The sequence below is a fragment of the Camellia sinensis genome, chromosome 3, assembly GCF_055761805.1.
Source record: "Camellia sinensis isolate YWXY chromosome 3, ASM5576180v1, whole genome shotgun sequence".
Lineage (NCBI taxonomy): Eukaryota > Viridiplantae > Streptophyta > Magnoliopsida > Ericales > Theaceae > Camellia > Camellia sinensis.
In genome coordinates, this window is record NC_138963.1 from 218,485,782 (window position 1) to 218,513,135 (window position 27,354).

The 27,354-nt window shown below is 35.1% G+C and overlaps 2 protein-coding genes across 2 annotated transcripts; one reads left to right on the forward strand and one right to left on the reverse strand.

Annotated features, from left to right (window-relative positions):
- Positions 1-5,133: 5,133 nt before the first annotated feature.
- Positions 5,134-8,637, reverse strand: LOC114286531 (L10-interacting MYB domain-containing protein-like). Its single transcript, XM_082917772.1, has 2 exons — positions 7,674-8,637; positions 5,134-6,115 (listed from the first exon to the last, which is right to left on the reverse strand). The coding sequence occupies exons 1-2, from the start codon at positions 8,073-8,075 to the stop codon at positions 5,756-5,758; spliced, it is 762 nt and encodes a 253-aa protein (XP_082773898.1). The 5' UTR covers positions 8,076-8,637; the 3' UTR covers positions 5,134-5,755.
- Positions 8,638-22,069: 13,432 nt separating this feature from the next.
- Positions 22,070-22,711, forward strand: LOC145822233 (uncharacterized). The gene is made up of 2 exons (XM_082918845.1): positions 22,070-22,274; positions 22,374-22,711. Exons 1-2 carry the CDS (start codon positions 22,070-22,072, stop codon positions 22,709-22,711), a joined length of 543 nt encoding a protein of 180 aa, XP_082774971.1.
- The last annotated feature ends 4,643 nt before the right edge of the window (positions 22,712-27,354 follow it).

A 27,354-nucleotide genomic window follows, 5' to 3' on the forward strand; every position in this document is an offset into this window, starting at 1 on the left:
GCTTGTGGATTTGGCACAAGACTTACTATTATCTATTGAGCCTCACTCAATAATAAATGTCTCACCCTTACAAAATCTCTGACAAAAATAATGAATAAAAATAAGTTGTACTTAAACCCCCTTTTACAATAATTCTCTCACAAAGAATAGATATGAAAGTGTAAGAACAAAGGCTATACTTAGATCTGAAAGTGAAAGAGCATAATACAATATACTCAGAATTTTGGAGCACACATAAATTTTTCTCTTCAAGTTCTTGATTTTTCTCCACACACAACACTTCTATTTATACCCAAAAATATACCCGTTGGAGGTAAGACGTTCCTTGCTTACGTCATGGATGACATGGGCACCTTTTCTTTTGTCAAACTATAAATTTTCTTTGTTCACTTTTTCTTTTTGTTTTGTCAAATATGGAGCCACCGCTTTTGTAGACAAAAACCACAACTTTCAAACAAGCAAATTTATTATTATGTATATGTATGTGTGTGTGTGTGTGTGTGACATGATACAAAATTCAAACATGAGCCACTGATTTGTAGGCAATTTGAATAATATTATCACATCTTTGAATTCAAATAGGAAATTGATTTTGCTCCATCATTATGGACTTCTTGAAGTAAAAAACCACATGAATTTGTGTCTATTCTCTTTTGCAAGCAAATTCAAAGCATTTTGCAACTTTTTTTCTTTTTCATTCTGCAGGCAAAACATCTTCAAAGATTTGTTTATAATGAAAAATTACATAAGTCTTCTCCTTTAATCATTATATTATATTACTTTCAAGACTTTGACTATATATGTAATATTTACACCTTTGAATTTAAATAAGCAAGATATGAAATTATTTGTTACATCTTTTTCTTCTTTTTTATTATAATATATATATATATATATATATATATATATATATATATATATGTGACATGATATAATCAATTGTGTAAAAAATCTAATTGCTCACGTGATGTATTCTACTTATATTATATGCATTATATATAATATGCTCAACAAATATTTGCATACATAGTAAAAAATCTCTTTAAGTAATATTTATGATAGATCTGAACATATATACCATTTTTAAATTTCTGTATATGTTGTAGAGATTTTAAGGGGTTGTTTAGGATAAACTAAATAAGTGCACTTTTTGACTTTTTATGAAATATGGGTTATGTATGGGTTGAGTTTAAAGTGATGTGATAAAGAGGTGATGTGACTTAAATAAAATAATGTGACTTAGGGCTTGTTTGGGGTGTCCTAAATAAGTGTACTTTTTGTCTTTTTGGACTAAAAAATTGAGAGAAAAAAGATAGTTGTTTGGAATAAATTTTTGACTTTTTATAAAAAGTTGTGTAATATAATATTAGTTGACATGGTAAAATGACTGTTTTACCCTTTGTAACTTACCCACAATCTCATGCGTACGTGTCACCGTTGGGAAGCGTGGTCTGTGGTGACAATCACTGTGTAACATATAATTTTTAAATATTTTTTTTCATTTCCTTCAACACTGTGCAACGGTCAAAGCCACTGATTTTTTTTCTTTATTCATAATTTTTGTTTCTGTTGCAGTCAATTTTTTTTTTTTTCTTTTCCTTAACATTTTTGTTTTTATTATTTTCCATTTTAAAAGAATGTATTTTTTTAATTCTTTTCCTTTTATCATTATTATTTGTTTTATTTCTTTCCTTATTTATTCAAATTTTTTTTTCCATTCTTTTCCTTTTAACATAATTTTTTTTTCTTCCTGTTGTAGTCGGTACTTGTCCTTTTAATATTATTATTTTTTTTGTTTTCATATTTTTATTCAATTTTTTTTTCCATTCTTTTCGTTATAATTTTTGTTTTCTTTCTTTTCCTTTGTTATGAATATTTCTTTTTCATGCTTTTCTTCTTTTTTTTTCTTCCCCTTTTCACATTTATATTTTATTTTTTATTCTTTTCCTTTTAATATTATTAATTTGGGTTTATTATTTTCCTTTTTTTGTCATTTTTTTGTATTCTTTTCTTTTTACGTGTAAATTTTTGTTGATTGTTTTCATTTTTTATTCATTACTTTTTTTTCTTTTCCTTTTAATTTTTTTTAAATTCTTTTCTTTTCGCTTTTATTGTTTTCGTTTTAACAAATTTGGTTTCATTCTTTTTTTTTATTGTTTTTTTTGTAATTTTTTTTATTCTTTTCCTTTTTTATTATGCCTAGTGTTGTTCTAAGTTGTTCAACCAAGTTTTTTTATTTTATTCTTTTCATTTCGTTTTCAATAGTGTTTTTTGGACATATGTAGCATAAAATTGGATACAAAACTTTATCAACTTCCTGCTGAGAAGTATTACAAATTCAGAAATACAAAACACATTAACAAACCATGATAATAATCTTTTTTCAATTTGAGTTACACACATTATAAATTTAACCAACATTAATGTTTCAATTATTCATGTTTAGTTGCTGGGCTAGTTGGTACGTAATGTTCGCTCGTACAACTGTCATTGCGGGTCGGAGTCCCCTTCCTCAATCACATCCGCAACCCGTACGTATTCATCGTGGTCGGGCATTTCAGGAGCCACGTATTCGGTGCTATTTGCGATAGGAACTGTGACCTCATCAATTTCACTGTTTCGGCGTATGAAGTTATGTAACGCCATCGACGCACACACGAAGATCACTTGATTAGCGAAACTCAACTTCTGAATATTCCGCAATGCCCCCCACCTCGACTTCCACGCATCGAATGTCCGCTCGATACAACTACGCAATGACGAATGTGCCTTATTGAATAGTTCGAACTCATTTTGTGGTCTTCGATTTCGATGAGCATTTTGGTGATACCTATATCCCTTGTATGGGGCTAGATACCCTGTCTTGTTGCTGTAGCCGCTATCCACCACGTAGTATTTTCCTACAACGAACATTTTTTTACAAAGAAGTTCTTTGAGAAAAATAATTTTGCGTCAATTTTTTTTTTCACAAGATATTATCTATTTTTGGTAAGTTTTCAATTACGATAGCAAGTACGAATGTGTAATTTGTCTTATATTATTTTCAGATTATACTACTTTGTTACGTAAGATATACTTTTACCAGGTGCGGGGTGCGGGAAGCGATGTTTAGGTTCGGTTGTCACGTAGTGCAGCACCTTACTGTCGTGCATGCTCCCGTCCCAACCGGCTGACACAAACGTGAAGCACAAATCGAAGTCACATACGGCCAGTATGTTCTGTGTTGGGACGCCTTTCCGGCCGTAATACGAAGTGGCGTACTCTTCCGAGACACGAGCCATCACGTGCGTGCCGTCTAGTGCACCGATGCATTCCTACACAACGCACCATTACGCAGAATATATAAATAAAAATTCATGGTATATGTCGCCACTGTGATATTTAAAATTATGTGAAACAGTCTCACCTTGAATGGCCGGTATCGCCGTTGCGATTGTAATTGTGGGTGGCCCCCCTGTTGCACTTGCTCAGGCGTAAGACTCCTACTATGAACCGCTGTGAATGGTATCATAACATTCAAAACCTTATGGAAATCCCGTGACAATGTCTCCTTTGAGTGTTGGAACCGTTCTTGCAAATCTTTCATCTTCATTCCCTGCAATGCACAAATGAAAATGGCTACCTTCTCTTCTAGCGGAACGCCATGCTCCCGCTGTGGCAGTGTCAATCCGAAACTATGAAGAGTGTCGCATAACATCAAGAACACTGGTTTGGACATGCTGACAGCATCTTCAAACCGGCCTTGGTGACCGTTAAATAACTCATACATCCATAAACGTCCTGTAAGTATGGATGTATTTCGAGGCACTCTGTGATAATGGTTGTAGTAATATGTAGCTGCACTGTTATACGCCTCTAGGAAGTTGTGATCAGTTTCGACCATCATTTCCCGTGCAATTTCATCGACAGCTTCCCGGGCTGCATTACTGGGCACAGTGTAACTAGGACCTGCGTCGTCTGCCATTTTGGATACCTATAACGCAGCAAATACAGAGCCAAACTGGTTTACCAAAATCTGACTTCGCAAGTACGAGGCTGCCTACCAAGAAAATTATTACAACTTTGGACAATGAAAGAAGCAGATTGGGGCGATGATAAGAAATGAGACAACCACACTGATTTGTGGTGTTCTCTAAAGAAATGAATGATGAGATGAGCAAAGATTGTGGTAAGACCTTTGAAGCTAACATGTCAATTGATTTGTGGTCTTATATAAAGAAATCAAAGATGAGCATGCGCAAAGATTTGGGTGGGACCTTTGAAACCAAAATTTCAACAAAGCAACACAAACGGATTCTCTTCTTTGAAACCAAAAAATTGAGAATGCGTAAGAAAGGATTCTCTTCTTTGAAACCAAGATTGTGGTGGGACCGTTGTAACCAAAATTTCAACAACTTCACATGGTGTCCATGCAAATTGGGCAACACACAAATTATTGGGGGCTTCAACAAAAATGGGTTCTTTTCTTTTTGGTAATAGATACCAAATTATTGGTGTATATGAAACTGTGTGCTGGGCCGACAAAACATGTAAGAAAAACAAAAACCAATCCTCACTTGTCATTTTTTCATCACCCAGTTTAATAAAAATGGAGTATTCATTATAATATAAATAAATAGATAAAAACAAAACAACGGTTCGAATATCGTCCTTATATTTTTAACAACAAAAATTGGAAATTAATGATAAATTATTACCATTTTTTGACCATATTTTTTTACTCAAAAAATAAAAAAAATTTAGACCAAATTATTTTCTCCCAAAAAATCTATTTATTAATAACCTTTTAAAAATTGTCCCTAAATGTCTTGTTTTTATTTTTCGGGACGACCCTAAAAATTATTTTTTTAATTATTAATATGTATAAAACTTTTCGTTATTTTAATTTAATTTTTTAAAAAAGTAACCTGATGTGTAATCAACTAATTTCGTGCACTTCCTACCAAAACTAGTGCCTTGTGTTTATTGACAAAGTGGTCCGAACCACCAAATATGAACTCATCCAAAAGGGCCGATAGAATGTATTTGTCATCACCATCACTGAAGTGACCAAAACTGAACTCATCCAAAATGGTCTATAGATAATGTATTTATGTTTCATGAAAAAGAAATGATAATAAACCTATTTGGCAGCAACAAGCATATACTACAACATCAACATCATCACACAAATATTATCAACTGATAATGTCCGAAAAATTCGACCAACAATGCCATCGTTTTGGGAAGGAAGGATATTTGCCCAACTGTTTGTTCCAAGGGGGAGAAAAACAAAAGGCAACACACAAACATTACATCGGAAACATTACATCAATATTCACTACCAGCCACCACCCAAACATTAATAAAGAAGCAACACACAAACATTAATAAGGAAACACAAATTATTTGTTGGGAAATCTCAGAACCAGCCACCACCCATTCTCGGATTTGCTGCTGATGGGCCACCAATGCATTGCTCACGGGACTTCTTTGTTCGCAACCAAGCAATGACAGCCGTGTCTGTAGGAATCGACATCATTATGGCTTGATTTGCAGGGTTGTCAAGTACCGATTGAGCAAAAGGAACTAGCAGGTCTTGCGGATCCAGCCCTTCCAGCGAATACAACTGTGTCATACACTTCTAAATTAGGTGCTGTGCCGAATCTGCGTAATCATGTGAGACGCGGATTTGTCGTTGTTGTAATTTCACGGAGGATGCAAGGTTTTTCATACTACTCGCCAACAGAGAAGCTCCCTCACTCTGCCCTCTTTTCTACTGTGGGTGTGTTGGGCCTGGCGATTTGCGTTTGTTCATGGCACTAGTTGGTGTGTCGTCAGCGTTAATTTCCGACGGCGCAGCGTGTACGGTTGCCAGCGTGCCATCCTCTTGCGCAACAGTGTGCTGCACAGTGTGTTCATGCTGCGCGGCAGGCTGGAAAGGGGGCAGCCCGCTGCTATCCTCGCAGTCTTCGTCAGGCGCCTGCGAAGTACCGTCATCGGGTGCCACAGGTTCGAACGCTGCACCTGGTGTCCATGCATATTTTCCGGTTGCTGTAGCGCCTTCGTACACCCTTCGCATGAGATCCATGTGCTCCAACGGTTTTGTTTTGAACTTGATTGCATTCTTGTCAACCTGGGAAAAACAACCAAAAACCCATCGAAAGAACTTCATGTCAGATAGTGAAACAGAGAATAATGGGGAGCAAACACAGGCAGCAAAGAAATAGGCTTATGTATCCATGTAAATAACGTACATAATAACGGTTATTTGTAGATTATTTATTAAAATAAAAAATAGATTGATTCGGTAGTCACATAATTTCAATATGTTTGTGTTAAAGAAATAGATAATGTAGCCCATAACCAACCTATTTGGATGATCTATATTGTTCATTTTATGGACTTACATTTGTAGATTATTTATTAAAATTAAAAATAAATTGAACTAGACAGTCACATAATTTCATTATGTTTGTCTTAAAGAAATAAATAATATATTTTCGAAAGCATACCTTTTATTGGGTCAAAATGAGTACTATTATTGGGTGAATAATAGTTTTTATTAATAATTTACATACAGCGGATTCGAAGGAGCAACGGTTCGAATTATGAATTTGAAGGCTGTAGTGGGCTCAACAGAACCAACTAGATGCCTCAATCTTCTCTTCAGTTAACAGAGAAGTTAGACCCCATTCCAAATATTATGTAAAAAATTGAAATGGAAATACAAGGTAATAAATAAACAACACGTACGGGTCTAAAAAATGTTCAAAGAAATACAAAAAGAAAGGCCTCTATGCTTATAAGGAGATATGAATTGTAACTTCTTATTAAGGTACATAAACTCGTAACCAACGGATTAACTTATTATTTTATTTTATAGGCTACCTTATGAGGGAGTCGTTCGAGTATTTTGTCTAAAGTTTCTTACAAGTATTAAGATTGTGTTTAGATTATTAATTTAGAGAAGTAACTTAGAAAGAGGGGGAAAAAAATGTGAGTGAAATGTTGTACTCTGTAATTCAGTGGATTTTGGAGAGAAAGTGAGTAGTAAGTTGAATATATGGCTTAGATATAATCATGTAAGGCAAGAGATGATTATAGTGGTTTGAAATATGAGACTATGGTTCTAGATGTAGTAACACTTAACTTTTTTGTCCCAATAAAGGATGATGTGTAATAGTAGTTTTTGTTCTTCTTTGTGACCTCCTAAAAAGCAAAGAATCATTCACATTTATCAACCATTTTGTAATTTATCAAATTAAGTAAGCATAATGGAAAAATAATAATGTTAATAATCTAATGGGGAAAAAACTTAAGATAAAGAAAAGATGTATTCTTTCTATATATTATTTCCATGATAGTGGTAAATAATACTCTAGTCCCAGTCCAAAATGTTATTAGTTTAAGGTTCTAATCAAGTTTCATGTACTAAGTTTATTTCTTAAATTATTATGTACATATAATAACATGAATTAGAGATTCCTATGGTGGTGGGCTACATCCACAAGGCTAAATTAGAGACACAGTACGAAATGTCACAATTATTTATGTTTAGACCCAACTAAAAAAACTAGGGTGTACGTAATAATCTACACAACGCGCCATTGAAAATAAGCTTAAGCATTGACAATACTAACGGTTTAAGTTTCCATGTAAATGACGTACGTAAAACTCAATGGAAATGTTACCTTTTCGTAATGTGCCCACCAGTCGTCAGATGCTTGTATCAAACCCGTGGCTTCATTGTAACTGATGCCGGTTGGCCCATGCCTACTGTCCATCAATTTCGACCATGACTGCCAATCCTTTTTCAGCAACGAGTACTTGTTCTGCAGTTGCTTGACGTCATGCACATTATTTGTATGGTCCAGAAAGCCCTTGCTTATAGCTCGATATCCATGCATTGTCATTGTATGGAAGCTCCCCTTGAAACCAACGTCCAACTCTTTGATAACAAGTTCCAAAAAAATCCGCACCGTGTCAGAGTCCCAAGATGCTTTATGCACGTTTGTGGACTGCTGCTGCGTCTGTTTACTACCGCGTTTGCGCAAAGCTTTGGAAGGCGTCGACTGCGTTTGGGACTGCTCCATTTGCGTACTACAATGCAACAACAATTATGGTATACGAGGAAAAATTGAAGACATTGAAACTCATAATGCGAATAAAATTAAAAACATATAAACAACTGTGTAACACAAGCCTCCAATACAACCGTGTTAGAACATTGTTATTGTTTTTTTCGTCGGCTCACACTACAGGTCTCCAATGATTTCCTCAAAATGTGTACCACAGAACGAACTCATCTGTGTAATTAAAAAGCAACATAGTGGACAATACGGAAACAACTTTACAACAGAAATCCTAGAGCATGTACCCTGGTCAATGGGATCTCTTCACAAACGAAATCAATGAACACTAACAATTGTATGCTACTCCGAAACTTCCTCAAAATATGTATTAGATAATGAACTTGTCTGTAAAACTAGAAGGTGATAGAGGACATTACAGAACAACTTTACCAGAGGAACCCTAAAGAATGTTCCCTGGCAATTGTCAATGGACCATTATCTCTTCACAAATGACATCAATGAATGCTCAAAACAATTTATATGCTACTCCAACCCCTTAATATAGGATTTTGGTTGCAATGAAGAGTGCCTTAAACAAATATCTCAAGTATGAATATCACATTCCATGGCAGAAAACCAAATTCAATTAAAAAAGCTTCTCCACAAAAACAAATATATTAAAGATGGTAGGTCGTTTTTCAAAATATGATTCCGAAATTTCCATAAGATAAACATGTGCCCAACCAAGACCCAGAAGGATCAGTGTAATTTTTTGGAAGTAGCTGTACTTTATTTTTTGGACAGATGGGCTATAAAGGAATGCATTTTTACTAAACAATAACAAAATTTGCAGATCAGTATCCCACTGGTTTTCTTTGTTCCATTTCTCCCACCAGCATCGTTTCCAGCAAAACTCTATGAAATAGGGAAAAAAAAATTCATAACAAAAATCAAAAATTACAACAACAATCTGTAGACACACAACAATCACAACAACAACGTCATCGTCTTCCCTGAAGTTGGTCTTGTTCATCTTCAGAGACAGAGGGTTCAACTGATTGTGAACTTCGAATTGAAATCGTGGAGAGATGCTTAGATCGTGAAACAGATCGCCGAACCAAAATGAACATCTTACAACCAGATCTGTAGATCTGGTTTGGGTTCCGGATTCATAGAGGGTTTTGGTAGAGAGAAGAGAGGGTTTCGGTGTTACAGATAAGAGAAGAGAGGTAGAAAAGAGAAAAGGTTTTGGAACAAAATCAGAGAAAGGAGAGCGAGAGTGAGAAAATTAATTTACGTGGAAGAGATGTTACCTTGTAGTTAGGGAGAAACCGGCAGGCGTGGTGTAGATCTGGTCGGAAGTGCTACAGATCTGGGCGACGGATTGTCCGACAGCCGTCGGTTGCTGTTAAGTTGCAAACGAGTCGAGGTCGGACTTCCCCATGGTTGTTGCGGTGCTGGACGGTGAAGGTTGCGACGGATCTCCGGCGTCGCTGGTGTGGATATCTCCGCAGACGGATTGTCCCCTTTTGGTCTTCGATCTCTGCAGAACTCGACTGATACAGAGAGAGAGAGAGAGAGAGAGAGAGAGAAAAAAGGGGATCTTCGGGTGAGAGTTTAAAGGGGTTGAGGAAGGAATAAAAAAAAACAGGGGCAGAATAGTATTTTTACACTCCGTAGGTCACACACAATTTTGGCCGCCCAAAACATGAAAATGGGGTGACTTTTTGACTTTTTTGATAACTTTTTGGCTTTTTGGCTTTTTCGTAACATCCCAAACTTGGCCTTAAGTAGGATATTGAATTTTTGACTTTTTTAGGTTATTCCAAACCAAGTCTAAATATAACCTATCACTCCATGTAAATATATTACTTTTGTCAAAAGAAGACAACTTATCAATATCAAATTTATCAAAATAATAAAACCAATCAATATCAAATTTGTCAAAAGATGAATAGTGATCAGTCTAATTTTTCAAAAAGTGAATACTAAAGTTTTCAAAAATATTTTTTATTTAAATAACATTTAACAAATGTATCATACAATATATATTTTAAACATATAATATTTTGTGTTAAATATTATAAAATATGTATATTATTTACAAATTTTCAATTTATATTTTAGACATCATCAAAATTAAACAACATGATTAACAATGATCATTATGTACTGAAGTAATATGATTTCAATAAAAAGAATAAGATCTCACCGGTGTGTGGTTTGAAGATGAATTCTGAATATTTTTAGTGTCAATTGACTGTCCAATACTTTAAAGAGGTTGTAAAGCATTTATCAGTACATTGCAAAATTTAAAAATAAATCTAGCCAATTTGAAATCAAGTACTTCAATAAATTCAATACCTAAGTAAGGCAGGTAAGTTGCGAAACAACTTTTGTTCTCTTAGTAGTCTTCTCATGCCTAGGTTTTAATCTACTTCCACCCTTGTGTCCGCCCTCTTTCTTTTTTAAGCCCTTAGCTCGTGCAAAGTTTGAATCAACTACAAATTCTTTGGTACCCACTTCAATATTGCCTCCACTACCAGAAGCGCCTGAGTCGTCTAATGAAGTCATCATATTGTCTACCTTTGCACACAAATCCCTAAGAGTTTCATCAACTAATTGATAGGCATGTTTGCATTCAGATGATCGAGCTACTAGTTTTACCATTCTAGGACAAAGATCTCTGTAGCGTGCTGCTATCACCAACTCAGGGTCATTCTCAACCACTGTAATTGTTTCCTCAATTGCACAATCCTTCGCATCTAGTCTCCATCAACCTAATATATACCTTTTAGGAATTTCCATAATATTCGTTTTATCAAGCGCCTTAATTGCATGACTACATAAAATTCCAAAACTCTCAAATTTTTGACAAGTGCAATGAATTTTTTGACAAATATTGTCTCATTCTGGCTCATTAACTTCCATATTACCTTTTACAATATACTCTATATCCTCTCCATATAAGCCAATCACGTATGTTACTTCTCTTCCTAACGCATGTCATCGTTTTACTTGACAACAAAGGGATGTGTCTAACTCATTATGAAATAAGTCAAAGATAGGAGTGATATACAACTTAGCAACTTGAATTAACATGGGAGACATTTTCAACTTTATTTTCGGCAATTGTTGTCTTGAATCATATATGGTTTTTACTTCTTCATACCGCTTATCCATAACAATTTGATTGAAGTGTGTAAAAAATTGAACAATGTTATGGTCAACTTTTAAATGCCTCTTTAATTCTGCATTCAAGCTTTCACTAAGTTGAGTGCTTCGCATTCCTGCAGTATATACCAACTTCATATACACATGCGCTCACTTCTCTCTAAGTTCCCAAGTCTTTTTTATCTATAAGTTATCTTGCAAGTTATATTTATGAATTAAAAAATCTTAAGCTTCAACCAACTCATGCTTATCCTCATACCCAAAAATGCAAGTTTTGAAATCGCAACCAAATTTTAAACCACCCTTGAATAAGTAGCCTAAATGCTTCAAAGCATTTTGCATTAGGTAAAAAGTGCACAATCCATGAAATACCTCAGGCATGATTTTAGAAATTGCCTTAGCCATTGCTTGATCTTGATCTATGAAAAAACTAACAGGCTTTCTCCCTGACATTACATGGAAGAAAGTTTCAAATAACCACTCAAATGATGTTGTAGTTTCATCATATAATAATATAGCACCAAAAATCACAGTCACTCTGAAGTGGTTAAAGCCAGTAAATAAAGCAAGTGGATGGTACTCTTTGTTTGTTCAGAATGTTGTGTCAAATGACACAACATCACCGAAAATGCCATAATATGTAATCATCTAATGATCAGCCCAAAAAATATTAGTAATCATCTCATCAACATCCAACTAAAATGCAAAGTAAAAATACGGATTTTTAATGACTTGTTGCTGGAAATATCTCAACAAACTTCCTACTTCACCAATTGTAAGTTCCGTTGCCTTTTTGCACACAAGTAGGTTTTTTGGTCCTCTCACGTGAACCTTACAAATTCCTTCCCCCCTGCTAAGGCACTAATAAGATCATGTGATGCCTCAAGTGATATACCAGTATCATCAGCTACATCGACATTTATACCCTGAGTATCACACAACTTTCTCTGAGATGACATCATATGCGTACATTGAGGAATATGCAAAAGGTGGTTGTGATTATCATCAAACTTCATCAGAACCCATTTTGACAAGTCCTGTCTAAAAGATATATGCATGAATGTATTGCATTTCGTTCTTGTCTCATTATCATTACACTTCATCAGAACCCATTTTGACAAGTCCCATAAAAGATATATACATGAATGCATTACATTTCGTTCTTGTCTCATGTTGAGAATGTTTTATTATTATGTACCGTTTATCTTTTTCCTTTTCTCCCTCCTTACAACAAACAAACTTTCTATTAATCATGATACCATCTTTTCATACTTTTTGTATGGTAATCTCTTCTAATACTAAATTCTACAATCCTTCCATATTCATTGTGGAATTCTTGGCCAACTCCTTAAGTGCACCATCTTCCATTTCGACACTACTGAATATAAAGTCTAATAACAATAAAAATAGCACAAAAGTAACATCAACAATAATATTAATTACCACAATCATGTTCAAAATCTATAGATAGAAAGTATTGGTCCTTGGAAATCAGATAGAACAATAGACCAATAGTCTATTGCCAAAAAATGCTTTGTATTTAGTGAAAAGTCTCTCAAGATCTATTATTTTTGTATTTTTCTTGTATTTTAAGAGTATTTGTTAGCAAAATTTTGAAATAATTGTGACTATATATATTAAATGATGGAACTTGTCATAAAAAACAACAAAGGAACATATATGAGAACCAAAATGCATCATAACACAGCTAGGATTTGTGAGGGAAAGCCAATTACTATATCAAGATTTCAAAGAGCACTAGAAGCTTATTTAAAATTAAAAATTGATAATTAAAAAATCAAAATCAAAAGCCTCTGTTCCTTAAACTATAGGAATTAAATTACTTGTTTAAAAACTTACAAAAACATTATTATGTTTGTTTGGTTACATTGCTAATGTAACTGTTAATTAATATTCTTAAAAATTACTAATTGAAGTTTTCATGAAAGGTACTGACATATATCATAACAAATACTTATATATATCAAATTGTGAAGTTAATTTAACAGAGCATCAATTCCTAATCCAAAACACAATAACACATTCCTATAATAACAGAGCATCAATTTGAATTAAAAAAGATCATAAATTTTTTTAACTTACATTATGTGAAAAGATAATGAAAATGCCAACATTTAAATCACCATATACAATAACAAATTCTTATACATATCAAATTGTGAAATTAATTTAACATAGCATCGATCCCTAATCCAAAACACAATAACACATTCCTACAATAACAGAGCATCAATTTGATACAAATCACCATATACACACACATATCAGAATCCTATAATATTGTATTAAAATCCCTAATCCAAAACACAATCTCTATTTGATATGAAAATAAATCACCATATATATATATATATATACATAACAGATTGTAATAAATACAATATATATATATATATATATATTCAAACATGAGTGAAGATTCTTACAAGGCAAATAAGCAACCTCAATAACAATAGTAATGGTGGAGCTACGGTACAACAATGACAGAGGACCATTGAGGAACGTCGGGGCTGTAACGTCCTCAAAATGATAACATTAAACCCAACAAATAAGACATGCATTAATAGCCAAACGTTCCACATTCTTTCATTTATCAGAGTTTTATTACAATAAGTATTACATGTTAACAACAAAAGCAAATGCCCTATGGGCTTACAGCTTTCCAAGCTAACACTTGGTTACAACAAAAGAGTACTAGCTCATACACATTAAGCCCTTGGCTTGAATTTACATGTAATACATCAAAAAGTAAACGACAAAAGTATGTCCGCCTCTAGCCTCCCAAGCTATGTCCTTGGAGGTGGCATGCTACCTGTACCTGAAAATGATATTCCCATATAGGGTGAGCCACAGCCCAGTAGAAATATACTAAACCAACCATGAACAATGACTAAAAGATTAGCAATTGATAGATGGCCAACACTGATACATTCACATAAATCACATATTTATGTCATACGACTTACGAGTCCAAGTTACTTTTCATTTTCCCTTTTCAACAGATAGACATATAAGTTCTATCCACATTCTCATCAGATATGTATAACAACAATATCCACATTCACAGATAAGCATATAAGCTATATCCACATTCTACAACAGATATGTATAACCACAATATCCACAGATAAGCATATAAGCTATATCCACACTTCACAAAGATAAGCATATGAGCTCTATCTTCACTTTACTAGACAAGCATATGAGCTGTATCTACGGAGTTCATCCCCTATCTTCTCCCAACACTATCCGGTTTAGAGGTACATCCCCTATCTTCTCCTAAACCGCGGAGTACATCCCCCATCTCCTCCTCTACACATAACGTATACAAACACATGGGTTCTATATACAATCACTCAATACATACAATTAATGTATTCTATCAACCGTCAAGTTCCATGACACATTCCATTGATTAGTTTCCGTTTGCCTAATCATCATGCATTGTCTACAACATTCACGACTATCCTCCACCGATAGCCCAAAGCAGTTATTTCTAAACAGAAAATAAATGCACAATGGATATTCAATCAACATTTCATTTCCTCATTTCTCACAATAATTATCCCAATTAATTAAACAATGTAATTAGGTCAATTCCCATAATTAACATTTCAACCCTTAGGTCCCATTTCCATAAATGATTCAACATTTATTCCATTTCTCTATTCTAATCAGGCATCTAGGTTTATTATGAATAAAACCCCAACTTTTGTAAAATTACACAAAAGCCCCAAACTTCCACAAAATTACCAAACCAATCCCAACATCTCAAAATACCAAAATTTAAAGACAAAATCCATAGAGAGGAGTAGGATATCCCTACCTCGAAGTTTGAGCCAAAAAGAAGATGAAGACTCGAAGATCAACGTGTTCCAAATCCCAACTTTTTCAGATTAAAACAAAGCTCTCAACGCTCTCTATCTTTTTAACAAAGACCCTAGGCTAGATTCACACTCTAGGGAGATCAAATCTTAGAGAGAGTGTAAGTTTAGAGAGAGAGGGTCTCGGATCTAGGGTTTGAAAGAAAAAGAAAGTGAAAAAGTGATGTTTAAAATCGCTACTGCCCGCTGATATAAAACACGCTCGCTCGAGCGAAGACTTGGTCGCTCGAGCGACCAGACACAGAAAACTCTCGCTCGAGCCAAGAAACTCTCGCTCGAGCCAAAAACTCAAAAGTGCGCTCGAGCGAAGGAATGCTCGCTCGAGCCAACAACTCAAACCCTCAGGTCTGCAACCAGAAGCACGCTCGAGCGACAGACTTCTCGCTCGAGCGAAGAACAAACCAGACCGCTCGAGCCAAGAAAAGATCGCTCGAGCCAAGAAATACAACTCTCAGGTCCAGAACCAGACGCCATCGCTCGCTCTAGCGAAGCCACTCTGGCTCGATCCACCAGACACAAACTCAACTCTCGCTCGAGCGACCAACTCCTCGCTCGAGCGAAGGTCCAAAAATCTGGGCAGCAACACTAGGCTCCCAAACACAACCAACCTGTAACAAACCTGCCCAACACATCCTATAACTCAATATACAAAGTAAAGAGGATGCAAACTAGATAATAAACAACTACCAACATCTACGGACACATGTCCGGATCACTGTACAACAAGGGTAAACCCGGGATCGCTATAGGGGCAAACGGTGGAGGCACGGTGGAGGAACGACCGAGTAATAGTGGAGAGGCGGCAGACAACCCAAACCCTTCCCACTTCTAACAGACTCACGTTTTGGCTTGAATCATTGTTTCGTATTTTACTTATAGTAGATTGTAAAAAAAAATATTATGCTGGAATACAGATTGTAATAAATATAATATATGTCAAAAATATTAATGAGTTGTCTAAGTAGCACAGTGGCTGAAGAGTCTTTTTCTCTCCAACTTTGTGACACCCTGAACGTTTAATTAAATATTACATAAATATTTATAGTTATATATAATTGTGAGTGTATGTGATAATATATTATTAAATAAATAATAAATACAAAATCTAATTTGGCATTGGATTATCAAATATGGGATTAATTAGGGATTATTATTTAGGGCCAAATTAACAGAAATATGAAATTATAATACTAGTTGGGCCAAATTAAAGTTAAAGATAGTAAATAAATAAATATAAAAGTAAGAGTAAATAAATAATAACAATATTAATAAGCCTACTAATGAGATAAGGCCAATCAGTTACTTGCCATTAATTAGTAGATTATAATCTTAGATTATAATCTCTCAGGAGAGATGGTTAGATGCCATCTGTAGCACCTAGCTTTAGGAAGAATGAGTCACCCTGTGTAGGCATCATGAGTTTGTATGTATATAAGAAGTTAGGGGAGAACTGCGACAAAGGTAAAAGAATGAGGGAAAATAAGATAGTGAAATAAAGAGAGATCGAAAGGAGGAAGAACAGTTTCGAAAAGAAACCCATGGATATGTTTGTTTGAATTTTAGAAAATATTTGACTATGACCTTATAAACAATTATATTTTGTAAGCACCACCACGAGAGTCTCATGCCTTGGGGGACTTAAATAACCATTGGCTTCTGTTTGATCACTTTGTGATCCTCTGTTTGTCATGGATCCATTGACCTCTGTTCTGACTGTCACTTCTGTGACCTCTGTTCTGTTCTGTTCTGTACCGTGGTTACGATTATTTATTTACGTAATTTTTGTATTTCAGTTTCTACCACTTAAATGATTTATTTACCAAATTAAGTTATGTAAATATTTTGGCTTAACTAACTATCCATGGTTATTTTTGTATTCTCTATACTCTTGGCATAATATTTCTCACTCTGTTGTGTTCTTATAGCTGTTACCCTTTCAGGTAATGAGATGTAAGGAAGACCCATAACCTCGTATAGTGGAACCTGAGCAAGAAATTGATGTAGATCCATTAAATTGTTTTTCTTTTCTTTTCTTCCAGTCATTTTTTTTCCTGATGGTCGATCGTTGTATAATAAAATAATAAAAACCTATGGATGCATTTTTTTTAAAAAAATTGTAGAATGAAGTAATTTCCTGTTTAATTATTTTTATTTTCGCTTGCGCAATTTAATTTTTTACAAATAGAATAAGTTAGTAAGTTGCGATTCTAACCCTAAGCCCCTGGGGTTGGGTCGTGACAAAGGTGGTATCAGAGCAATGGTTCAAAAAAAAATGCTATTTTAATTTGATCAGGAAGTTCGAAAAGTTATAAATAAATCTATAAATAAAACTATATAGCTAAATAAACATAATAAAATAAAATAAAATAATAATAAATATTTACCTGCATTGTTAGTCCTTTTGTGTAAAATCTCACGTTTATTCTGGTGATGTAGGAATGTCAAAGATTAACCTTGATGATGCGTTTTGGGATGAGCTCAGGGCCATTAATTTAGATGAGATTTTAGCCGAGCACCCCGTCCCCGCCTCACCTGAGGGTTGGGGAGATTCAAAGGATATAATCAGAAGACTGCATCCAGGCCTTGCCCAATTGATAGGTCGGTTAATCTATATACAGGCTGATCCAATCGATGTCCCACATTTACCATGGAGGCAAAGTCGTGCCTATACACGCGAACGTTTTCTTGAACCCACTCGTGTCCTCAGTGTTGCCCCGGGACATGACCGCCCGCACTATATCATAGGCCCTCTGCCCCCAGATTTTGTGGCCAGAAGGAGGAACGCGTACCCCGAGGACTATATTTTCACCACTGGCCCTAACCCGCTAGAGATAATTAATTTTCAAAATGTTGACTTTAATAATGACTTGTCATATGTCGAGACATTCGGTTGGATTGTCAATCGAGCATTTTTGGGATACATACAATCCGTCCTCATTTTCACAGTCCAGGCAGCGTGGATGTGTTTTGGTGTAGTCTAGTTAGGATGATAATTTGAGCTTTTTATGCAACACTATTTCCCATGGTTGTTTGGCCCATTTGACCCACCACTCTAGATTTGGTAGAAGAAAACCTTTTTGTATGCTGACCATGATGTGTACTAATCTCTTTTTGTTGTCTTTTATTTGTTTTTGTTTACCACAGAAATGAGACACTAACATATTCTGACTTTTGAAACAAAGATGTAATGTTAATTGTAAAAAATGTAAAGTTGGCATTTTATATAAATATAGATTGCGCTACACATGCTTACATATATGTTGCGCTGTAAATATAATGCCTCGTTTATTACTTTGTAGAATGTCCAATAATGGTAACGGAAGCAAGTCATCAGTTAGTGGCACTGAATCGATGGAAAGAATAATGGAAAGAGCAGTTACTAACTTTTTGCAAGCCTTGCAGACTAACATTAACAATAGGATGCCGGAACGATGAGAAGAGCCTGTTACCATAAAACAGTTCCAAGATCTGAAACCCACCACATTTACCAGTGGCCCAGACCCAATAATAACAGAAGCTTGGGTTAAAGACATGAAAAAGATTTTTCGTGCCCTACCCTGCATCAAAAGACAGAAGGTAACTTTCACCACTTTCACTTTCAAAGACAATGCATAGAAATGGTGGCTTCTCACTCTGGAGAAAAAAGAAATTGCGACTTGGGCAAGATTCTTGGAAGTATTCTACAAAAAATACTTCCCAGATTCATTGCGGGAACAGAAGGCATCAGAATTCATACATCTAAAGCAAGAAATCATGACAGTGGCCGAATACGAGAGCAAGTTTACACAATTTGCTCGGTTTGCGACATACGTTATCCCCACCGAAACTCGAAAAGCAAGAAAATTAGAAGCAGAGTTGGATGTTGAAATTAAAGATGGGCTCGAAGTCATGAAACTTCCAACCTATGCAAAAATGGTAGACCGGGCATACATTGCAGAAAAGGGGATTAAAGCCTCGTGTTCTGGGGAACCAAGCCAAAAGAAGCGATTATGGGAAAGAGACAACAAAAGACCCGGTGTTACGCCTCCCAAAAAGGTGAATATGGGCATAACCAGTTTAGGCCATCAAGGTCCTACCAACCCCCGAGGTGGCACTATTCCAATTTGTCCTACTTGTGGGAAGGCTCATTGGGATCGAGACACGGGAGAATACTTTAAATGCGGTCAAGTTGGCCACTTGCTAAGGGATTGTCCAAAGCTGACTAATCCTACAGCCAACCCCTCTGGCCTAGTCAGAAAACCCACAGGACCTGGAGAAGAGAGAAAAGACCAAAAACGCCAAGGAAAGTCTTTCGCTTTGGTACCTGAAAAACTAGAAGTTACCGAAAACATTGTGTCAGGTACACTTTCTATCTGTGATCATTTAGCTTACGTCCTCATTGACTCTAGGTCAACTCATTCTTTTGTTGCACCACACTTTGCTGCCAAGTTGGCATCAACACCCAAACCATTAGGATATATATTGTTTGTGTCTTTTCCTTCTAGTATGTCTACCTGTAGTACTGATGTGTACAAATCTTGTGCTATATTCTTAAAAGGCAAAACCTTATATGTAGACTTGATTCCCCTCTGCATTGGGCACTTTGATATGATCTTAGGTATGGATTGGTTGTGTGCCAACCACGCCTCTATTGATTGTAAAGCCAAAAAGGTCTCCCTCAGGTTACCAAACCAACCCAAGCTTGTCTTTGATAGGATTGGAGTTTCCAACCCTCCTTGTATTATATCCTCCATGACAGCCGAACAACTTCTAAAAAAGGGTTGTGGTAGTTATATCTGTTATGTTATCGACACATAAAAAGCGGCCCCCATGCGATCCCCATAGTATGAGAATTCCCGGATGTTTTTCTTGAAGATCTACACGATATTCTGGTTGATCGGGAAATCGAATTCACCATTGAAACCCAACATGGCACACAACCAATATCAAAAGCTCCTTATCGCATGTCGATGACAGAATTGAAAGAGCTAAAGACTCAACTCCAGGAACTCCTAGACAAAGGTTTCATTCGACCTAGTACCTCACCCTGGGGAGCTCCAGTACTATTCGTGAAGAAAAATGATGGCACGATGAAATTATGCATAGATTACCGGGAGCTGAACAAGGTCACGGTCAAGAATCGGTACCCTCTGCCACAAATTGATGACCTGTTCGATCAACTTCAAGGCGTTAGGTATTCTCCAAAATTGACTTGCGATCAAGCTATCAATAACTAAAAGTCAAAGCAGAAAGCATCGAAAATACTGCCTTCAGAACCCGTTACGGGCACTACGAGTTTCTTGTCATGCCTTTTGGCGTCACAAATGCTCCAGCAACCTTCATGGACCTCATAAACCGAGTATTCAAACCCTATCTTGATGAGTTCATCATCGTCTTTATTGACGACATCCTCATATACTCCAAGTCACCAGAGGCTCATGAGCAGCACTTGCGAACGGTTCTACAAACACTACGTGATCACAAACTTTATGCCAAGTTGAAGAAATGCGAATTCTGGATCACTAGTGTACACTTTCTCTGTCACGTCATTAACAAAGATGGCATCTCGGTTGACCCCCAAAAAGTTACAGCAATCATGGACTGGCCATGACCTACTAATGTGTCAGAAATCTGAAGTTTCTTGGGTCTAGCTGGCTACTACCGACGTTTTGTGCAAGATTTCTCAAAAATAGCATCACCTTTGACCCAGCTAACTCAGAAAAACACACCCTTTGAATGGACTGACAAGTAGGAGCGTTGCTTTCAAGAATTAAAAAGTCGACTTGTGTCAGCCCCTATACTAGCACTCCCTACATGAGCAGATGGGTTCGTAATTTATAGTGATGCATCATATAATGATTTGGGTTGCGTTCTTATGCAAAATGGAAAGTCATTGCTTATGCCTGACGCTAACTAAAGACTCATGAGAAGAACTACCCAACACATGATCTGGAATTGATTGCAGTAATCTTTGCCTTCAAAATCTAGCGTCATTATCTCTACAGTGCAACCTGCGAGATTTACACTGATCACAAGAGTCTTAAATATCTGTCCACACAGAAGAAGCTGAATATAGGGCAACGGCTGTGGTTAGAATTTCTGAAAGACTATGATGTAGAGATCCATCACCATCCAGGAAAAGCTAACGTGGTGGCAGACGCACTAAGCCAAAAAATGACTAGAGGTTTGGCATGTACTCTCGTTTCCCACAAGATCAATAGACTACTTGCCAACATAACCGTGGAACCTACCTTGATTAAAGAAATTAGAGCACGCCAATGTGAAGATAACCTTTTGAAGAAAAAGTACGAGGAGCAAAAGAATACGCCTGATCCTGATTTCACTATAAATAATGGGATACTAAAATTTTGAAATCGAATTTGCATACCCGACATTCCGGAACTCAATAAGAAGATACTGGTGGAAGCTCATAGTTTGAGATTTGCAGTCCACCCTGGCAAAACAAAGATGTACCATGATCTGAAGGAACACTACTGGTGGACAGGAATGAAAAGAGACATAGCAAGCCATGTCTCCAAATGTCTGCATTGTCAGCGTGTTAAGGTAGAACATCAGAGACCTGCAGGACTGCTGCAACCACTCCCTATTCTTGAATGGAAATGGGAACACATCACTATGGACTTCCTAGTCGGGCTACTACAGTCATTTTCAAAGAATGATGCATTATGGGTTATAGTAGACTGATTGACGAAGTCGGTGCATTTTCTACCAATCAAAATCATGTACTCCCTTAATAAGTTTGCCACTTTATATATCAAGGAAATTATTCGCTTGCATGGTATCCCAGTTTCGATCGTGTCTGATCGAGACCCCCTCTTCGTGTCTCACTTCTGGACCAAATTGTAAGAAGCTTTGGGAACCACACTGAAGTTTAGCACTGCTTATCGCCCACAAACTGATGGGCAATTCGAAAGAACAATCCAGACGTTGGAAGACATGTTACGTGTATGCGTGTTGGACCTCAAAGGTAACAGGGATAAGCACCTACCTTTAGTGGAATTCGCCTATAACAACAGCTATCAGACAAGCATTAGAATGGCACCGTACAAAGCTCTGTATGGAAGGAGATGTCGATCATCTCTATGTTGGACGGAAGTTGGGGACAGGAAACTGTTAGGCCCCGAGATCGTGCAAGTCACAAGTGAGAAAATCCAACTCATCCAACAGCGAATTCGCACTGCTCAGAGCCGCTAGAAAAGTTATACAGATACACGAAGACGGGACTTGGAATTTCAAATAGGAGATCATGTGTTCCTCAAGGTCTCACCAACAAGAGGAGTTATCCGATTTGGAAAGCGAGGAAAGTTAAACCCACGTTACATCGGGCCATTCGAGATACTGGAAAGAATTGGTCCCGTAACTTATCGCCTTGCACTACCACCTGAACTATCCAATGTCCACAATGTGTTTCACATTTCAATGCTTCGGTGGTACCTTCAAGATCCAGAGCACGTTGTTGATTACGAGGATCTGAAAGTTCAGGAAGATCTCTCTTATGAAGAGCGACCAGTGCAGATTCTCGATCGTCGTGATCAAGTTCTCCGAAACAAGACCATACCGTTGGTAAAGGTCTTATGACGAAATCATCGTATCGAAAAAGCTACGTGGGAAACGGAAAGTCAAATGCGAGCCAAATACCCACACCTCTTCGAAATAAAGGTACATCAAGTTTGGGGACAAACTTCTATTTAGAATGGGAGAAATGTGACACCCTAAACGTTTAATTAAATATCATATAAATATTTATAGTTATATATAATTGTGAGTGTATGTGATAATATATTATTAAATAAATAATAATAAATACATAATTTAATTTGGCATTGGATTATCAAATATGGGATTAGTTAAGGATTATTATTTGGGGCCAAATTAACAGAAATATGAAATTATAATACTAGTTGGGCCAAATTGAAATTAAAGATAGCAAATAAATAAATATAAAAGTAAGAGTAAATAAATAATAATAATATTAATAAGCCTACTAATGAGATAAGGCCAATCAGTTACTTGCCATTAATTAGTAGATTATAATCTTAGATTATAATCTCTCAGGAGAGATGGTTAGATGCCATCTGTACCACCTAGCTTTAGAGAGAATGAGTCACCCTGTGTAGGCATCATGAGTTTGTAGTATATAAGAAGTTGGGGGGGAACTGCGACAGAGGTAAAGAAATGAGGGAAAATAAGAGAGTGAAATAAAGAGAGACCAAAATGAGGAAGAACAATTTCGAAAAGATAGGAAAAATAGAAAGGAAATAGTAAGACTCAATCTTAAGGTGAGTTATATTATACTTTGAGTCACCATAATATATTTTACATATGTTTTGACTTACCATAATTTATTTTATACAAGTTATGTTTTATAAATTATATTAATATTTTAATTACGTGGGTTGTTTTTTGAACTCTATTTGTTTAAAATGAAGCCCATGGATATGCTTGTTTAAATTTTAGAAAATATTTGACTATGACCTTATAAACAATTATGTTCTGTAAGTACCACACGAGAGTCCCATGCCTTGGGGGACTTAAATAACTATTGGCCTCTGTTTGACCACTTTGTGGTCCTCTATTTGTCATGGATCCATTGACCTCTGTTCTGACTATCACTTTTGTGACCTCTATTCTGTTCTGTTCTGTATCGTGGTTATGATTATTTATTTACATAATTTTCGTATTTCAGTTTCTGCCACTTAAATGATTTATTTACCAAATTGAGTTATGTAAATGTTTTGTCTTAACTAACTATCCGTGGTTATTTTTTATTCTCTATACTCTTGGCATAATATTTCTCACTCTGCTGTGTGCTTACAGCTGTTACCCTTTCAGGTGATGAGATGTAAGGAAGACCTATAACCTCGTATAGTGGAACCTGTGCAAGAAATTGATGCAGATCCGTTAAATTATTTTTCTTTTCCTTTCTTCTTGTCATTTTTTTTATATATTTATTTTTTTTCCTCTGATGGTCAGTTGTTGCATAATAAAATAATAAAAACCTATGAATGTCTTTTTTAAAAAAAAAAAAAATAGTAGAATGAAATAATTTCCTGTTTAATTATTTTTATTTCCGCTTGCGTAGTTTAATTTTTTACAAATAGAATAAGTTAGTAAATTGCGATTCTAACCCTAAATCCCTAGGGTTGGGTCGTGACAAACTTGCTTGAGTTCAAGCCCTCTTAACAACCAAACCAATTTTTATTTTATTTTATTTTATTTTTTAATTTATATGATGAAACGACGCCGTTGCTATGAGTTGCTCGCAACACTACCCCCGAATCTAGTGAGTTGGATTTAGCACAAAAATTTGTTCATATTCTAGTATTACTCTTAAAAACGGATAGTGTTCAATTTCTCTTTAGTTGAGAGAAAAGTTTGGGCTGTATTGTTGGGCTTTTGTGGGTTAACTATTGAGCCCATTTTGATAATCTGCTCTTTTTTTTTTTTTACACTCCTAGATGTAAGTAATTCGTAACAAATTGACTTGATAAAATTGATACTTGTCATAATCATAACCATACAATTTCATTAAATTTATTTTCATAATCATACTTGTCTTTTTTTATTATAATATAAACGTAATAAAACCATATAATTATAATTATTAGATCAATTTAATCTCATACACAAAAAGTCTACTTGACAGGACTTAAAAAATAAACTAATCAAGAAGTGTTTTGGGAAGATAGTAAAGAGTTGTTTTTTAACTTTTAACCAAGTTTTTTGACTTTTTCATAAAATCATTTGGGAAGTTGATAAAAAGTTACTTTTTGACTTTTTTGTTTGATATTTGTTTATGCTGTCATATCATGCTGTCTTAATGTCAATTGACCAAAATATCCTTATCCAATTTAGAAAATATGCAATTTCATCATGTAGCTCATTTTCTCCTATGGAGGGTAGTTTCGTAATTCCCCTTTTGGCTTATAACCAGAATCCCAAATCAATTTATGGCCAAAAAAAGCTGCTTTTGGCGTTTGAGCATGCAGCCAAAACGCGGCTTATAAATTATAATTATGTTCACAAAGTGAGCCCAAGTCATTTAAAGTGGACTCTCTACAATGACCCAAAAAAAAAAATGGGCTCTCTAGCGACCCACATGGACCCAATAGCGTATTCTTGTCTTCTCTCCCAGTTGGAACCCAAAAAAAAATTACAGGTGCACAGAACAATGTGGGTGGTTGGTTTCTGTGTTTTTGGTACTTTCCTGTGGTTGGGTAATTTTTTTATTTTATTTTTAATTTTTAATTAAACTAAGTTTAGACCAACAAGAATTTTGTTGAGGAGAAAGAGTACGGTGGGGAAACTGAAACTTGATGACCAAACCAAACACTTCCTTGTTGTGGCTGCAAAACTTTGCATGTGATATTTACATTTTTCTAGTAGAGTGGCCACATGTGAACCGACTCCATTCTATAACATCATGGACATAGACTTGGACTGCTGTGTTGAAGAAGAAGAAAGATTGCAACAGAGAAGGGAATGCATGACACACACACACACACACACACACACCAAGTACTGTGTACATATAACAAACAAACAAACAAAAGAAAAGGTCAGAACCCATGAAAAGGATTGCTTGTTTGGGACTCTTGTGAAGTGTGTGAAATCCTTTCGTATAATAATAATAGACTTTCAAGTTATTGAAAGGAAATTGAGAAGCAATTCTTGGCCATATCAAATGCCATTACAATCTTTTTAGTACACCTGCAGGTTAAAGGTACTTTGGTCATTTTGTGGAGAAAACAAAACCAATATGTGCATAATAATGTGCTGAGTTTTAGATTTTTCACTTTAAAACTATCAAACTCATCAAGAAGTATTTTATTTATAAAAATATCACTACCATGTCATTCTAGTGAATTATTATGTAATAATTCTTTTTTGAGAGAATAGCACTTTTTGATCACTAATGCTACATGTGAGAAATTTCACGTAGAAGTATCCAGAATTGCATTATATTTATCTTGATTGAGAGTTGATCTTATCCAAATTGAATGTGGTGGACACTTCTCAGAAGAAAAAAAATTTGAGCCAATGGTCCCGTTTAGGAAGTTGGCTATTTTAATAGACTAAAATAGTTGTGTTCGAGAAGTTAGTTTTTTTTTTTTTTTGTAATTGAATATAATGTTTATGAAAGAAAAAGTTAAATGATTATGAGTTTGATGTGATATTAAGTCTTTTTGTCTATTTTACTCTATTTTGTTTTTCAGTACTATTTTAACCCAAAAAGTCTCTTCCCAAACACACCCAATATTGTTTAGTTAAGGCTTCCCTTTGAGAGTTAATTAAAAACTAGTTACTTCATTAAAAATAAACCAAAATAATTTCTAAAGAACAGGTTATGCTTAATTTGATTATAGAGTAATGAGAACCAAATCTTTGAAAAAGAACAAAAAGAAAAAAGCATATGAAGATCAATGATAATATGCATGTTTTCAACGCAACCATATCATCACATCCCATTGTCATGATAGATTGAAATGATTTCAGATTTGGATTAAGATACGGGACAAATTACAAATTAATAGGGAGTGAAGTAATAATTACAAATTTATAGAGATATAAGTGGGTAAATGTGTCGCATACCATAATTTTTATAAATTTATAATTTTTCTCATTTTCCACTGACTTTTAACTTCTTATGTTTAGATCTAAGATTAATTTCTTTTCACACTTCTGCTACTAAGGGGACAAAGAATGATCATGGTGTCTAAAATTTTAATAATGGCTTCCAGTAGTAAGATAAAATATTCAGAGTGATAACTTCCTTTGAACAATTATCAATTTGAAGCTTGTGTTTGAATCCTACAATTATTGTTGTTTGTTTTCATATAAAATATTTTTTATTGACAAAATATTTCCTAAAATGTTTAACGTAGTAAATATTTTTTTATGTTTATTTGCAAACTTAAAATTAATATGTTAGTGACCATATTAGTGCTAGTGTTAGTGGTGTGAGGTGGTAGGATGTTAGTGGTTACACGAGTAAGATTTTGATTTGGAAAATATTTTTTACATTTCAAATATAAAAAATATTTTACATCAAATAAATTTATTTTTTATTGATTATGAAAAATATTTTATGTTGAATTTTATTTTTTATTATACCAAATATCAAAAAATAAAAAAATATTTTAAAAAAAATCATCAAAACAAATAGAGGTTGAGTAGGAGAAAATTATAAATAATAAATGAAGTACAATCTCTTTAGTTCT

Excerpts from the sequence above, each read along its gene's own strand:
- LOC145822233 (XM_082918845.1), top strand. The coding sequence starts at position 22,070 with ATGTTACGTGTATGCGTGTTGGACCTCAAAGGTAACAGGGATAAGCAC. Across the intron at positions 22,275-22,373 it reads CGAGATCGTGCAAGTCACAA|GAGATCATGTGTTCCTCAAG; the intron begins GTGAGAAAATCC and ends AATTTCAAATAG.
- LOC114286531 (XM_082917772.1), bottom strand. The coding sequence starts at position 8,075 with ATGGAGCAGTCCCAAACGCAGTCGACGCCTTCCAAAGCTTTGCGCAAA. Across the intron at positions 6,116-7,673 it reads GGTGGGCACATTACGAAAAG|GTTGACAAGAATGCAATCAA; the intron begins GTAACATTTCCA and ends TGTTTTTCCCAG.